General features: G+C 44.0%; 1 protein-coding gene across 6 annotated transcripts in view; it reads left to right on the top strand.

Annotated features, from left to right (window-relative positions):
- The first annotated feature begins 3,126 nt into the window (after positions 1-3,126).
- The window catches only part of ANKS1A (ankyrin repeat and sterile alpha motif domain containing 1A), a 172,848-nt gene continuing 159,118 nt past the window's right edge, over positions 3,127-16,856 (top strand). For all 6 annotated transcript variants that reach the window (XM_030561310.1, XM_030561317.1, XM_030561311.1 and 3 more), the window contains exon 1: positions 3,127-3,317. In XM_030561310.1, coding sequence (XP_030417170.1) covers positions 3,151-3,317 — 167 coding nt within the window. In that variant the 5' untranslated portion in view covers positions 3,127-3,150. The remainder of the gene's footprint in view (positions 3,318-16,856) is intronic.

Here is a 16,856-nt window from a genome sequence, read left to right as displayed (position 1 = left end):
CAAAATGTTCCACACAGTTTGTGGCATATTTAAAAAAAGGTGTGAAAATTATGGTCTATGGATGGCATTATGGGATGGAGAAAATTGCATGCTGGGAATCTGACCCCTAGATTCCAGAGGTAATTGTGTGGGGCTGATTGGAGTCATTGCAGCTTGTTAACCCCTCCTGGCCAGCGAGAGGTTCATACAACCCATCACACCATCTTCCCCTAGTGTATTTTTAAACAGTGTTTTCTTTATGGATTAATATTCACTAATAATCATAACACAACTGAGAGACTCCCCTTTTGTAAAACAGGAAAGAGTTAACACTCTCAGGAAAGAAGCCTTGATTTCTTACTTGGTAAACACATACCTGACATTTGTCAGCATAATGACACTCATATGGGAAAAGCTTCTGGCTGAACCAGACGTTCAACTAGGTAGTGTGCTGCTATTATAATGAAATACAAATGACATCTCTTATTGATTGCTATTGTGAAAAAGATAGGACCAGAATATTTAAGATAGATATTAGCCTTATTAGTTCAGTGGATCTTTTAAACTACCTTGATGTATTAAAAAAGACTTAGAATTAACTTTTCTTTAGTGATTTGTATTTGTTAAATGTAAGGATTCTTCTACAGGTCACATACAAAGGAGCATGAATAACGCAGAGGTAGGAGTACAGCATGAATTACTGAAAGAGAAGGTTTGCATTGAATCTAAACATAGCTATGCTGTATAGTTTCTATAGTGTAGACATTCCTTTAGAATTGTCTAAAGCTGACAAAGTTTGCAGGTGTGTGTGTGTGAGAGAGAGAGAGAGTGGTTGGTGTTAGAAATTAATTGAAGATTATAATCTGCTAGAGCCTTCCTATGGAAGGGTATGCCTAACACAAACTAATTTAGATTGGTCATCAGGAACCTGTTGATGTTGTTTGCTTTAGGTGGGGTTCATCTGAAAGAAAGGGGGCTGAAAAGTGAGTCTAGCAGGGCTAAAGATTATTTGGGTTTCTGTTGGACTTTGACTATGCTGTCTCAGAAAGGGTTGAACTCTCTTGATGACTGTGCCAGAGGGCTAAACCACAGGCCTATTCCAGTGCTATTTTGTGCCGTGAGATCGGCTATGGATTGTGTAGCTAAAGCGTAAGAGTGGGAGTCAAGAGAACTAGGTTTGGTCTTAATCTCTGTATGAGCTTGGACAAGTCATTTCATTTCTGACTCAGTTTCCCCAAGTGTAAAATAGGAGTAAGAATATCTACCTTACAGGGAGATTGTGAGAATTAATTCATTTGTAGAAATTGCATTGAGAGCACCAGACTGAAGATGGTAAAGCATAAATATGATAAGTTGAGCAGTAGAAAAATGTCATGCTAGCATCTGGTGAAGTCCAAAAGTAGGTAGACAAAACTTAAATGTTTGAATGGTGTTTACATACAGCCGTGAGCTAGATATGCTGAGATCACACAAAACAAGGTAATTAGAACATCTGCCTGCCTTGAGGATTCTCCACTGAAGCTGAAATATCAGGTTTCAAAAACATGAGGCAGCATGTTCCTTTAAAAAGGAAATATATGATTTTTTTTTAGCGCTAGTGAAAAGTGCTGGCTTGACTGCCCTGGAGGTTTCTGTTTATATGCAGAATAGCTACAGTCTGAGCAGCATCAATATTATTTTTTTCCCATGTTACCTTGCTGCTGTCCTTCTAATCTGAGTTGAAGGGATTGGTGCCCAGTGGGCTTGGAAGGGTGCTTAGTCTCTGGTCTTTGCTGATAAGACTGATAACAAGGCACCAACCCTGGTGGTGGGTTTTTGCTCTCCCAAATCATATCATATATGCAAGATACTAATTTGATTTTGGGTCATACTTGATATATGATGCTTCTTGTGGGCTAGGAGGCATAGGTGTTAATGTACCACTGGAGGATGTGCCTTACATTAGTCTTAGAAGATGGTTTAAGAGTCTCATTCCTTCAACTTCATTCCTTATGGGACATGGAACCAGATCATTATTCTTCCCTTTTTATTAATATATGCAAATATCATCACAGGCTCCTTGTACCAGCTTTCAGTCATGAAGCAGGAGGTCTGGGGATCAGGCATTCCCTGGGACAGGAAAACAATGCATTGGACACTAACCCTGGCATGTGAGTTTGAGGACCAGGCAAGGTCACTACTGCAGAAGAATTGGGGTTTTGGATGCTATCCTTGGTTAGCATGGCAGATGCTTAGTAACTGCTACGTTTCCTTTGTTAGACACTGACTTTCACAAGCACTTATGCATTTATTATCACACCTACAAAGGCCCTTAGGATTTTGGAGGCTTCATCTGAAAGACTCCATGGTAAACTGCTCCTTTTCCCTTCTGTAGAAGGAGGGCTAAGTAGACCTTGTGTATTTCACACAGCAAGTTGCTCTTTGTGAGATTGTAAAACAGGCCCACATGGTGCTTGCAGAGCCATGGCAGTGGTATATCTGCAAGGTGCAGTCTCATGAGCTCTGCTGGCTTGGTCTCTAATGCATCTGACTCTCCCTTAACCTTGCAGAAGATAATCAGTATGTGGTGCTGCATTATAATGGGCACCGTTGTGGGACCTCAGTATTATTTATTTTCCCCCTTCCTAGGAGCGTAGAATTATTCCTGCTTCTCCTGGAGTGGGGGGGCTGGGGTTATATCATGTAACTTCTCCTGTGTATCCCCCACCCTCTGGCATTATTCCCTTCATCTCAGCTCTGGGTTGGGCTCTATACCCTGGTACTCCCTCTAAACCTGGGGTTATTCCCTGCTTCTCCCTACAGGGGGAGCATCTCTCACCCCGGCATGGGGTGGGATTATGTATTGCCCCTCCCATTTGGGGGCGAGGTTACATTGATCCTGCCCCATGCCGAATAGTATTCGCCACCTTACTATGTGGGCGGAGCCTCTCCTGGAGCCACCCCCTGTGGGGGAGGAGCCTCTCCACGTCTCGCCCCCTGCGGGGCGGGAGCCTTTCTCGGTTCCCCTTGTGTGGGCGGAGCTTCCTGCTGCGGGGGGTGGGGCCGGCGTGGCCCTGCCCCGGAAGGACGCGCCGGGGCGGGCGCTGGCGGCGCTAGGTGGGGGGTAGGTGGCGGCAGCTCACGGGTGCCGGCAGCCGGGGAGTGCGGGGCCCCGGCCGGCGGGGCCGGGCCATGGGGAAGGAGCAGGAGCTGCTGGAGGCCGCCCGCACCGGTAACCTGCCCGCCGTGGAGAAGCTGCTCTCGGGCAAGCGCCTCAGCTCGGGCTTCGGCTCGGGGGGCGGCAGCGGCGGCTCCGGGAGCGGCGGCGGTGGGGGGCACCCGCTCTCCAGCCTGCTCAGGTGGGTCCCGCTCCGGACGGCAGCGTCCGCCTCAGCCCCTTCCCCGGGCGGGGTCCCACGGGGTGGGGGTCGGCGGCGGGGCGGGGGCTCGAGGGGCAGGCTGCTGGGCCACTCCAGGCGGCCGAATGCTTGGTGGGGGGAGGGGTGCTGGAGCCGAGCCCGGGGGTCTGTGTGGGGTGGTTGCCAGGGTACCGTGGGGAGCCGGGAATACCTCTGGGCGGGTTGGAGGAGTTCAGCGCTTGGAGCTGGTGAGGCTGGTTCGCAGGCTGCTAGGGGCAGAGTGGGGGCCATTGCAGGTGGGTTGGGAAGTCGGGGGCTGGGATGCTTAGGAAAACTCCCTCCCTGTCTCTGATTGTACCTTCACTCCCCAGCCGGGCTGGGCATGCCTTCTCCCCCCTATAATTTCGGCGGCTTTCAGTCATGTTGCTGTTTAAATACTTGTATTAAATTAGTTCCCAGTCAGGACTGGGGATCAGTTATGCTAGGGGCCATGGTTCTTTGCCCTGGCTCTGAATGATCTGTGATGTGTAATTTACCTTGCTTTGCAGCTTTCAGCTCTTTGTGTAGCTGCTTTTCTTTTCCTTTCTTTAGTGTAAGCAACTCCCAAATGGCCATTGCATTTCTCAAGGTGCAGCTCTTTGCAGTTTTCCTTCCATGCGGTTCCAGTCCCGCTGTTGGAAAATGCTGCGGATCCTGTTCCCTAGTATCCTTTCCCTCTGGCTGTTTGAGCTGGAGGAGAATGGTCTGAGAGTTCAGGGCTACATTTGCTTTGGTTTCACTTGGTGGCATCTTTCTGAGGTAGGGAGGATCTTTCTTAGATATCTGTGGCTAAATTTGAGGTGTCTTCCACTCTACAATGGCGAATAGACATGCAGGGCAGGGAAGGAACCTCAAGAGGTCAAGTCTAGGTTTGTGGGCTCAGGCAGGACCAAGTAAACTTGGACCACTTCTGACAGGTGTTGGTCCAACCTGTTCTTAGAAACCTCCAATGATGGGGGTTCTGGAATCTCCCTTGGGAAACTATTCCAGAGTTTAACTATCCTAATAGTTTTTCCTAATATTGAACATAAATCTCTCTTGCTGCAGATTAAGCCCATTATGCCTTGTCCTACCTTCAGTGGACAAAGAGAACAACTGATGCCCATTCTTTTTATAACAGCCTTTAACGTATTTTGAAGGCTGTTATCAGGTCCTTGCCTTGGTCTTTTTTTCTCAAGACTAAACATGCCCATTTCTTAAACCTTTCCTCATAAGTCAGGTTGTCTAAGCCTTTTATCACTTTCATTGCTCTTCTCTGGGACACACTCTAATTTGGCCACCTCTTTCCTAAATTGTGATGCCAAAAATTGGAAGCAGCACTCCAGCTGGGGCCTCACCCATGCTGAGAAGAGTGGGACAATTAGCTCCTTTCTTACTTACAACAGTCCTGTTAATACACCTCAGGATGGTATTAGTCTTTTCCACAGCTGCATCACATTGTTATATTCAATTTGTGATCCACTGTAACCCCTAGGTTGGTTTCAGCAGTATTACCACTTAGCCAGTCATTCCCCATTTTGTAGATTTGCATTTGTGTTTTCCTTCCTAAGTGAAGTGCTTTGTGCTTGTCTTTATAGAATTTCATCTTGTTGATTTAAGAAAAATTCTCTAATTTATCAAGCTCATTTTGAATTCTAATTCTCTCCTCCAAAGTGCTTGTAACCCCTCCCACTATCATGTTGTCTGCAGATTTTATAAGCATATTCTTCACTCTGTTATCCAAAAGCACCAGAGAGTCCTACGGCACCTTATAGACCAGGGGTCGGCAACCTCTCAGAAGTGCTGTGCCAAGTCTCCATTTATTCGCTCTAATTTAAGGTTTTGCGTGCTGGTAATACATTTTAATATTTTTAGAAGGTCTCTTTCTGTAAGTCTATAATATATAATTAAACTATTGTTGTATGTAAAGTAAATAAGGTTTTTAAAATGTTTAAGAAGCTTCATTTAAAATTTAAGTGCAGAGTCCCCCAGACCAGTGGCCAGGACCCGGGCAGTGTGAGTGCCACTGAAAATCAGCTCAAGTGCTGCCTTCGGCACGCATGCCATAGGTTGCGTACCCCTGTTATAGACTAACAGACACATTGGATCATGAGCTTTCATGGGTGTACATGCATCCAATGAAGTGGGTGCTCACCCATGAAAGCTCATGCTTCGATATGTTTGTTAGTCTATAAGGTGCCACAGGACTCTTTGCTGCTTTTACAGATCCAGACTAACATGGCTACCCCTCTGATACTCTGTTATCCAAGTTATTAATGAAAATATTGAATAGTACTAGATCAAGGACTGACCTCTGTAGGACCTGGCATTGGTCTCTGTTGGAAGACAGGATACTGGGCTAGATGGACCTTTGGTCTGACCCAATATGGCCATTCTTATGACTTCATTAGATATGTCCTCCCAGTTGGACAGTGAACCGCTGATAAGTACTCTTTGGGTATGGTCTTTCAACCAGTTGTGCACTCACCTTATAGTAACTTCAACTAGGTTACATTTCCCTTTATGAGAATGTCATGTGGGACTGTGTCAAAAGCCTTGATAAAATCAAGGTATTTCATGTGAACTGTTCCCCCCCCGCGCCCCCCGGGCCGCAAAATAAATAAATAAAAACCTTAGGCCAGCAACCCCTGTCCAAGAAGGAAGTTAGTTTGGTTTGTCATGATTTATTCTTGACAAATCCATGCTGACTGTTCCTTGTAACCCTGTTTATCCTCAAAGTGCTTACAGATTGCTTGTTTAATAACTTGTTCCAATGTCTTTACAAGCATTGAAGTTAGGATGATAGGTCTATAATTCCCTAGGTTCTCTTTGTTCCCTGTTTTAAAGATAGGTACTGTTTGCTGTTCTCCAGTCCTCTGGAACCTCATCTGTCCTCCATGAGTTCTCAAAGATAATTGCTTATGGTTCCGAGATTGCTTCAGCTAGTTCGTTAAGAACTTTAGGATGAATTTCATCAGGCCCTGCTGACTTGAATATCTTTAACTTGCCTAAATATTCTTTAACCTGTTCTTTCCCTGTTTTACCTTATGGATAATTGTTAGTGGTAATGCCATATCAAGATACCCATTGAGATGAACAGCAGGGAGTCAGTGAGATGAGTTCATGAAAAGCAAAGGAAGTTTGTTTGCCTGCTGTAAATGTTTGATTTCTCCCCACAAAGTGTAAATGTTGTATGTTTGCTTGGGTCAAACTTTAATATACAAAACATAGAGGGAAAATAATTGACATTTGCTGCTTCCGTTCTGGGTTAGAAAGCATTCAAATGCTTTGGACCTGTCTACGTTAGGAGATAGATGTGTGGGCAAATATGTGCACAGGATCCCCTCTGTTAAATGTATACCACAAAAGTATCATCAATCCCTTGTTCTAGCTGCAGCCGCTTGACCACACTTCTTTTCAACGTGCGATGATTATGATGACCCTGTCTGTCGGTAGGATGATGGCTTGCGTTATACAGGATGGGGAGGCAGTGTTTGACACCTGATGTGCTAGCTTGCTGTGGATGTGCAGCCTCAGATGCTCAGACATGTGCACGTTGGAGCATGAATGGTGACAACTAACAAGTGTCAAACTGCTGTTGAGCAAACTGTTTGCTCCCATGTATTCACGATTTATCTAAAAATGACCATGCTAACAGAAAAATTATTATAGACACCCTTTTCCTCTTCAGAGCTTTCCCAAGTCCCCCAGAAGGCCAGCTTCTAGCCAGACTTTTGAGCATGTTTGAGACACAAGCCCCAATCCTGCAAACACTTAAACATGAGTAGTCCCATTGAATTTAGTGGAAGAACTCGTGCATAATGACTTGTGATGGAGCTTGTAGGCTCTCATCCATGCTGGAAGTCTGGGGGGTACATGGTCCCAAACCGTAATGTGGATGAGGCTTTTATATGCGTTTGCACAGTACACCTGGAAGTAGTTCAGCAACTCAGGTTCTGCTCTTTGTCCTGTATGCTGAAAGCTGAATTTAATATGAAATGTGAGATTGGGGATTGACAGTATTTTAGAAATGTCCTTGATCACTTCTAGTATCCTGTTAATTTACCTTTTTGAATGTTTGCTTTGGGTTAGATGGATCCAAGCAGGAAACTTGTGTGATAATTTTATGGTTACACAATGTCCTTATGAAGAGCAGTTACTAAATTTACCTGCAATAGGAGACATAAGAATTGTTCAGAGTGGAGTTGGGATAAATTGAGCAAATGTCCAAAATAGATTTGATTTTGCACAATGAACTTAGTTTGTGACTTGAGGGGCTCACTTGGTTTTATGTGTGACACTTCCTTTTCATATCCTGGGACTGACATGACTATAGCAAAACTGCTTGAAGGTCCTTTAGTTTTCAAAAAATTGATGGTGATATAGGAGCTCTGACCTGTGGAGTTTTGTCATCTTCATAGCAGTAGGCACACTCCATCTCTCGTTGTTGCTGCATGAAGGGGAATGAATGGGATCCCTAGCATTACAGATGGGATTGATTTTTTCCAAATACCAAGACTGAGTGTCCAAGAGGCCTTAAAGCATCAGAGGGATTGGGTGAAGTCTTCCCTGTGTTTGTGTCTGTCTGTCTGTCATCCTCTTTCTGTTGTGGTCTCTTTTCACTCTAGCCTATGAAATTAACTTGTGTCCTTGCCACTAAGACTTGAATGACTGCTGACTTGTTCATTCTTCTCAATGTTTATAATCCTTCAGGAGCATCTCCATGAAGTGCAGTCTGTGACTACTCTCTGTTTCCTGGGGGCAGGGAGGTTGTTTAATAAGTGCTCTACACCAGCCATGTCCTCAATTACATTTCACTCTAATGTGGCTTGCGGTGCTCCCCTTAAAACAACTACAAGAGTGTGAAAAATAGCAACACAAAACAAAATGTGTCAGCCTTGCCCTTGGTATAAAACTGAAGGAGGCAGATGAAGAGGTGGCAGATAAGTGGGGGTGGCAGGAGATCGCTTGGGCAGTGAAAAATATTGTATTAATTCTAGGGAAGGCTATAGGGTAAATCACAAAGTAGCAGGTGTCTGACAATCAGTTCAAGAGTAACTGTGTATACTTTTTTTTACATTTACAGTTGAAGGAGCCGTTCTTTAATGTTTTCTCATGGTACCCTGAGTTTGTTGTACTAAGATATATTTTCTGGATTAAAACAAATAAGAGCTGGAGGTATGCCTAGAGGGGAATTTAACTTTAAAGATAACATAAAAGCATGCCCAGGGAAGTGACTCAATGGGGGAGAGGTCTGAGTACCACAGTTGGGGGTTGGTAATGGTCTTTATCATGAGTGCAAAGAGCAGGGAGTAGTTAAAGAACAATAGACACTTGTAGTGCTAAATATTTTATGGCTCCTTAGTTCGTATTTGTTTAGAATAGGGACTTAAAGTCATGTTTGAGTGGTAATGTACGGTACTGAGGAGAACTCAGACTAGAAAGAGGTCAACTGAAGGTTAGCTGAGGACCACATTAGCAATGCTGAAGGAGTTGGTGGGGCAGACTAGCCCATGTTAGCCCACGTCCAGACTTACCCGCGGCATCGGCGGGTTAAAATCGATTGCTTGGGGATCGATATATCGCGTCTAGTCTGGACGCGATGTATCGATCCCCGAGCGCGCTTACATCGATTCCGGAACTCCATCAACCCGAACGGAGTTCCGGAATCGACACGGAGAGCCACGGACATAGATGCCGCGCCGTCCAGACGGGTGAGTACCTCGATTTTAGAAATTCGACTTCAGCTACGTTAGTCCCGTAGCTGAAGTTGTGTATCTAAAATCGATTTTAATACCTAGTCTGGACGTGGCCTTATTGAAGCGCCAAATGTGACTTCCTAGTAGTGGATAATCAGGGCAAAATCAGGCATTGGATAAGGTAGGACCTTCCAAGTCCTAGGTCACTTGTGTGCTTCTGAAAATTGTACCCATCGTTTTGGGTTGGAGAAAGCTGCTGTAAGATGGAGTGGTGCAAGGCAGATAGTGGGGTGTGTAGCATCTGGACCTTTTTCTCTAGTAAAAATAAGGGTTGCTGGGGGATCAAGTTAGGAGCATGCAGGCTGCATGTTGGGGGCTTTTGCCCTGCAGGTCTCAGAGCATTACAAATGATAGAGGAACATCACAGCTGTTCTCTGATGCAGGGTGGGGCTCTGAGTTGTGGAAGGACAAGGATAAGTTCCCCCCACTGTGTTTTTGCCAAAGCACTCTTGAGGCAGGGAAGGCATGAAACAAGCTTTCTTTTTCTTGGGTAGCAGCCATCTTTTCCTTGAGTCTCAAATCAGCTGGGTTATCCTCAATCCTCTTTTGGAAGTTCTTTCTGGGTACAGGGCTGTAAGTGTTCTTTTTCATGCCCACAGATTTCCCATGGTTTCTCGCTGTAACTGAATTCAAGCTCATCTCTTCAGGTCTGTACATAACTTACCAGTTTCTGCTTTTTCCACCATCTTACTTTTTGGACTACTTTTTAGTGTGTTGTTTGAGGGAATGTCTGGCTATTCTGGGCGTTATGCCCAGTTTAACTCTTTTGAAAAGGATTGTCCAGCATTCAGATACTGGATCTAGAAATGGGCATTCTGTCTGTAAATAAGCAATCTGGGAATCTTCCTTCACACAAGATTCCTGGGGGAATTCCAGAAATCTAGTTGAGAGTCCTGCATCACCTTCTGAATAGTAGAAACAAGAAGTAATAGGAGACTTAAAAGAACTGGGCATGAATTTGGGCACTCTAAGGAATAAGTGGAGATATACGCTTGTGGACATGGTGCAGGAGGCTGGGTTCCCTGCCTAGTGCTTAGGTGAGATGTCTAGAAAGGTGGAAGTTAGGAGCAGGGCTTTGGAGCTGTGCTCTGGCTCAGCTTCAGTTCCAGGCAAAAACCTCCTGCTCCGTGCGCCTGCTCCGGGCTCCGCTCCAAATCCTTGGTTAGGAGGGGCTTCTAAATTAATAACACTACCTAGCTCTTTCATGGCTTTGCTTCAGTAGTTCTCAGAGCTCTTTACATTGTCCCCATTTTACAGATGAGGCTGTGACTTGCCAAAGGTCCCCCAGCAGGCATTGGCAGAGCCAAGAATGGAACCCAGGTCTCCTGAGTGCTGGGGCAGGCTCTACTTCCATAATATCCACTATTTTAGATATTGATCTGGTGCCTCTGATCCCAGAGTGCTTTATGTAACACAGAAGACGTTCTTCATCTGCCTGCTGAGGCAAGCACATTTGAGTAGGTTAACTCTGCACTAAAGGCATGCTGAAATCACAAGGAGAGCCGTACAAGAGACATAACTTGAATTTTCAGTGTTCTTTACCTCTGTGTTTCCAGTGGATGGTGGTAGGCACATGCTAGCTCTCAGTATGAAGGGGAGGAGAGAGGGGAAAAGCAGGATCACACCAAACCAGGTGATGTGGAGATTACCTGTGCAGTTGTCAGTTTTAGTGACTTTCTAGCCCTAAGCTCTGAAGTGGCAAGAAATAACAAAACACACAGCAGCTTTTCAGTTTTAAAATGTGATTTGTGCTTGTTTAAACTGCCACCTGGACAGACCTGAAGGCTGAATTCTCTGTTTAAAGGTAGAGCGTAGACAGTAGCAGTACAATTCTGTTCAAAAAGAACTACGGGACAGGAAAGGGAGTTCAGTCTGCACGTTCAGTGCAGCCATTGTCTGTTGCTGAGACTGCTAAAAAGGGGCCAACTGTAGACAAAGTTTAGTCATGTTTTGTGTAGGTTTAGAGCCAAGTCCCATTTTCAGATCCTGATTGTGCAACATGAAGCCAGTGGGGTTCCTCACAGGCTCAGAAGTCTAAGCATGGATCAAATTGTAGGATTGCTGGTCTGCATACGTTGAGGCTCCTTGACTATATAGTTGCTGCTTCTTCCGCTCCAAAACATATCTCATGTCTTTCTTGTAACATGAACATTTCTTGCTGACCAGTTAGTGTCCAGAGATCATCTAATCTTAAACCAGCATAGTTTACTACTTATGTAAGTAAAAGAAAGTCCAAGGAATACAAATGCCTTGCGAATCAAACAAGTCAGTGGCTGACTTGAGCAGGATACTTCTGCTTACAACTTTCTTTTCATCTTCATTGGAAAATTCTGAAGCAGGAAGCAGTGAAATGATCTTGTGGTCTAAAATATCTTGAGTAGTATTCAAAAAGTTTTAGCGAGGCTTGTAACAGTAATGGGGTATTGCTTCTCAGCCAGAACCTTCAGAATAAGCCTTTTCATTTTGGTCTGCTGGTGTCAAGTGGCTGTGAATGTTGGTTGGCAGAGGGGAAAACTGAGGCTGTTTTGAGCTGTGGACTGTAAACTGATATAAAGGAGAAACTTCTGTTGTAAATTAAGAGCTTTCTTGCATGTGTGTTGAGGGAAAGGACTCAGTTGCTGCTTCACATAAGCCGCAGCAAGTGTGTTTCACTCAATTTTCAGTAATATTACTAGCAAGTTTCCTTTGGTTTAGGAAATAACATACGAGACAGCATAATGGTTAAACATTCAAAACAACTTTAGACAGTCCACATGCAGTTACTGGCAGAAAAGTGTCTGGTATTTTTATTCTCATTTAATTTACCAGGCAAAACATGGCTAACTCCTAGTGCTGCAATGGTTGCCTATGATCTGAAAATCTAATTGAGATTTTTTTGTCCATTACACTGTCCCTAGAAATAAATATCACATATTAATCACACTTGCTTGATAATTCAGCTGATAACATGAGTTAGACTAGACTCAGCTCACTCAGCTGATTTGTCTCTGTGTGGCTAATGAGCGTTAGCACTTTTTGTCACTAAATGAGTAGGATTCAAAGGCCCATAGAGAGCAAGGGGCATATTCTGCATAAATATTTCTGCCAAAATTATATTTGCCTTTTACAGCTATAAATGACGCCTAAAAGGAACTGGAAGAAATTAGAGAAAAGTGCTTGTCCTTATTCTTTTCAGTTCCTTTTTAGCTTATGATAGCACTTTCTCCTGCATAGTCGGTCCTTGTCAATCACACAAATAGAAGAGAAGAGTATCTGAAATAAGAAAAGGTGGTTATGAAAATGACAGAGGCAGGTGAGAGTCGAGAGCATGTATAGGACCTTAATTTGGTTTTAATTCACTTTTTTGAAGCTAACAGTCTCTCAAGATGATATCCATTTAAGATAGGTCAAGGGAATGGGTAAACCTGTTAGGGCAATTTGTTAGATGTTTAATATCCTCATACTTCCTGAAAAAAAATGAAATGCTTATACTGTACAATCAAAACAATATTGCTTAATATATTCATGTAACTTCTTACAACAACCAAACAACGTAGGTCCTCTGGCTTCTGTCAAGAGACAAGGAAGTTTGGACTTGTCACTGTAAATTGTACCATGTTAGAAAAGCATTTGCATTGTTTAAATGTGGCTCTCCTCTCAAACTGGTTTTGCACTATTAGTTGGCCAGTGTGAATGGGGCCGAACATGTTTTAAAATGTCAGAGACCTCTAACTGAGCAAGACTCTACAGATTTCAGGCCATTTTCTGAAAACAGTTTGGAATCTGACCTGTGTCAAACTGATTAGGCAGTGGCCTTAAAACCTGTTTGTGGGCACAGGATCTGGATAAGATTCTGCTCCATCTGTAGTTAGGATAGGATTTTAACTTTGAGATTGCCCCCCTATTCGTAGGTGCAGTGGTATCCAGTATGGATTGTTAAGATTTATGGTGCAGTGTAAGTATTGCAATATCTCCCCTGAGACTAGGCTGCTGCTCTCTTCTAGACTCCAAGGTCCAAGTTTTCAGAGCGCTGTGTGTGGGGAGGAGGGAACAATCAACAAAACTACTCCCCCTTCAAAAAAAGGAAGCTGTTCTGAGCACATAGTTAGCTCATAAAAAAGCTTTATAACAGAAACATGACAGGGCTTTCCCTGGACAGTTCTTGCTTGGCACTGCTAGTTTAACAGTAGCCTCTCACTCAGTTGAACTGTGGAGTATTCCACACCCTGTCTAGCAAACAGTTGTTAAGTAGGACAGGCGTCTATTAGTAATAATACTCTGAGCAGTTCTGGGTACTAGTATTGCCACAGGTATTAGGTGTTCACTGATATGCAGTCCCCCAGCTGACACACTTCCCCTGTGAATTGTTTACTTGAAAGCACCTTTTTTTTACAGTTCAGGAAGGCTGCAAGAGAGTAGGGTTTTTTAAAAGAGGTTTGTATCTGGGTGGGTTCTTAATTTAGCTTTGCAGCATTCTGTTTGCTCACTGATCAATGTAGTTTTATGTTAAGCATGAGCTTGTGGTTGCCGCTGGAACTTGAGGTCTGGGTTCAGTTTCTGGCCCTGTCACGGACTCGCCTTGTGACTATAGAGAAGTCACTTAATCAGTGCTTCAGTGAGTGCATCTAATCTGTAAATGGGATAGTTCTTTAACCTGGGGATAATTCTTCCTTTGTGTCTTTTCTGCTTAGATCGTCAACCCTCTGTACTATTTGTACAGCATTGAACACACATTTTGAGCTCACATGAGGATCATGTGACTACTAGTGTCTTCTCCCTGTATTATAAAACCTTGTTGGGAGAGGAAACTGACAGATTACCCTGTTTCTAGGTGTCTGTAGTCCAAGGTTTTCTGCAATGCGAAGGGCAGGACCCTGGTATCTTCAGGCTTATTGAAAGATGGTTTCTTAGCACAGGGTAAAGGAAAGTGTTCTGATGCTACACTGAAGTATTGAAAGTGATATTGAAGCAATTTATGAATCAAGTTCAGCTGCTCTGCTTTCAATTGGCAATACCTATGGCACAGAATATTGAATGGTACTTGCCCTGTTTCTCATGACCTCTGAATACAAGTACCTTAAATGTTTACATAGGCAGAAATTCAAAATGTCTGTGACTTATTAGTCAAGTGCGGGCTCCACAATGTACAAAAAAGTACTAGTTGGAAAATATTCTTTTGATATTGCTTTGTTGTCAATCTCTCACCACTCTTGCAGTGCCAAGAAATATCTCCCTGAAGTTTCAAATCTCAAAGGACTTGAGGTGTTCTGGAACAGAGTTCTGAAGTGTTATAAGTCGGAGGTGGAACAGGCCACAATACAGTAACTTAAGTGCTTTGTACTCTGATTAAAACCTTCTCATCAGAGGATTTCAAAGTGTTGTAGATGTACAGTATTTCCAAAACTTGTCCAGTTTGTCCTTAGCCTTTCAGGAAGGAACTTTACCCTGGACTAAGATGTGACATGAGAAATTTCAAGTGGGTCGGTTCAGTTTTGGTAGAGGGATCAAAAATGGGCTTGCAATAGGAGGCTTAATTCTTCATTATAGAGAGAGATGCATCTCTCAAGTATCACAGCGTCTCTGTGGTTATATGACTTGCATTACAGCTGGGGAAGGTGAGGCTGATGTCTGCCAAAGGTCAGTTAAGGCAGGAGGTAGGACTAGAAGTCCTCTGCTCTGTTCACTAAATCTCATTCCTTCCCAAGAGCTTCCTGTTGCTAAAGCTCTTGCTAGTAAGACACCTTGTATAAAGCTCCCTGGTCTCGTGCCACTGGCAGACCACAATGAAACACTTTTTTATAATGAGCAGATGACTTGGGTCCCAAGTGTCTTTCAGACACTGTAACTGGGTCTTGTTACTCTAGCCACAGGCTGCAAGAAGATCTTAAATAAATGGAGGTCATTGGCTAGGGTTAACTGAGAAGACTGTTTCTGTGACCATGGAGGTGGCAGTAGTTTTGCCTTTTGGTCCTGACAGTTTGGTTAAAATGCCAGACACATGCTGAAATTTGTATAATGAAGCGGTTAGGATTGGGTGCACTGGTGCTGAAATAACTGATCATTCTCTGCAAGTGCTTGCATTGGCTTCTGGCTTTGTCCTTGCTGGTTACAAAAGGGGAACATTCCATCTGAACACATGCAAGATTCCCTGATGGTTTTTTTCATTTGTATGCCATGACTTATTCTGCCACTGAGTTGTGTGTGGGAATTTCAGGACTGAAGCCACAGCTATGTGTGTAAACAAATATTAGATACTTAAGCAATTAGATACTGACATTTCAGTAGACTTCTGTTTCCCTTTGCTTTCATCTCTGGGCCTGCAATCCTGAAAATGAACATATGGTACTGCAGTTTCAAGTACAGCATGTACATCAGGCCAAGAGTGCTCTATGTAGGAGCTTCGTAGAATTCTTTGTTAGGCCTTAGAAAATACATCTTTGGCAAACTGCCTTTGGTAAATGTGGGCTGCAGGAAGGGTTTGGTTATAGCAGACCAAGGTAGGGTGAGTAAACCTTGTTCTTGAGGCATGTTCGCTGATGATTGATCCAACTCTGAAGGGAATGTACCCAATCTTTTCTGGAGGAAATGAAAGGGCAGTGTGGCTTGTTGCATAGCCATGAAGAAGAGTTAAGATGGAACATGCTGTTCAGTAATAAATGAGGGTTCCCTTAGTCCTTCTCTTCCCACCATCTAGGGAAGACATTGAATTCCCAGCTGGGATGGTGACACAGCAGACCCTTGTGGTGGAAAAGTGGCTTTATGCTGGAGAGACAGCCAGAAATTTAAATCTTCCTGAACTTCTCAAACTTGATGAGCCGCTTTGTACTCTGGGAAGCTTGAGAAGTGGAACAGTCTCCATTTTTACTGTTGTTTAGTGAAGTGAACCTCTTGAGGCTTCTCCTTAGGAGACGAATGGCTTTCCAACCTGCCAAAGAGAGAGGCAACCGTCTGTTCTTGCCTGATTCTTGCAGGCACAGAAAGGAGAAATAACTTCACCTGGTGCAAAAGTCCCACCAGGTAAAACATATATATTCAGAAATAGGGCCAATTACTCTGTGTAGAGTAAGGTATGTTGGAATATGTTGCTGCTGTTTTCAGATGACAGTGCTGAGATTGACTGCTTGTGGTCATTTGGGCCTTTCAGATGTTACCCTAAAATACAAGGATTATGTCTACAATATGAAATTAGGTTGAATTTATAAAGTCGTGTTTTTAGAAATTGTTTTTATGCAGTCGATTGTGTGTGTCCCCACACAAAATACTCTAAGTGCATTAAGTCAGTGGACTGTGTCCACAGTACCGAGGCTAGCGTTGACTTCCGGAGCGTTGCGCTGTGGGTAGCTATCCCACAGTTCCCCGCAGTCTCTGCTGCCCATTGGAATTCTGGGTTGAGATCCCAGTGCCTGATGGGGCAAAAACATCGCAGGTGTTTCTGGGTACGTGTCGTCAGGCCCTCCTCTTCCCTCCCTCCGTGAAAGCAATGGCAGACAATCGTTTCGTGCCTTTTTCCTGGGTTACCTGTGCAGATGCCATACCATGGCAAGCGTGCAGCCTGCTTAGCTCTCCATCACCATCTGTCTCCTGGGTGCTGGAATATGTGGGACTGCATTGGTACACAGCAGCAGCTCATTGCCTTTTAGCAGTAGATGGTGCGTTACGACTGGTAGCCATCATCGTCATATTCCTGGGTGCTCTTTTAGCCAACCTTGGTGAGGTTGGTCAGGGTGCCTCGGCAGACATGGGAGTGACCCAGCCAGGTCATTCCCTTTTTAAGTTTTGTCTC

Source organism: Gopherus evgoodei, chromosome 4, assembly GCF_007399415.2.
Source record: "Gopherus evgoodei ecotype Sinaloan lineage chromosome 4, rGopEvg1_v1.p, whole genome shotgun sequence".
Lineage (NCBI taxonomy): Eukaryota > Metazoa > Chordata > Testudines > Testudinidae > Gopherus > Gopherus evgoodei.
Note: the sequence above shows the minus strand (reverse complement) of the source record. Positions and strands in the feature narration are given on the sequence as shown.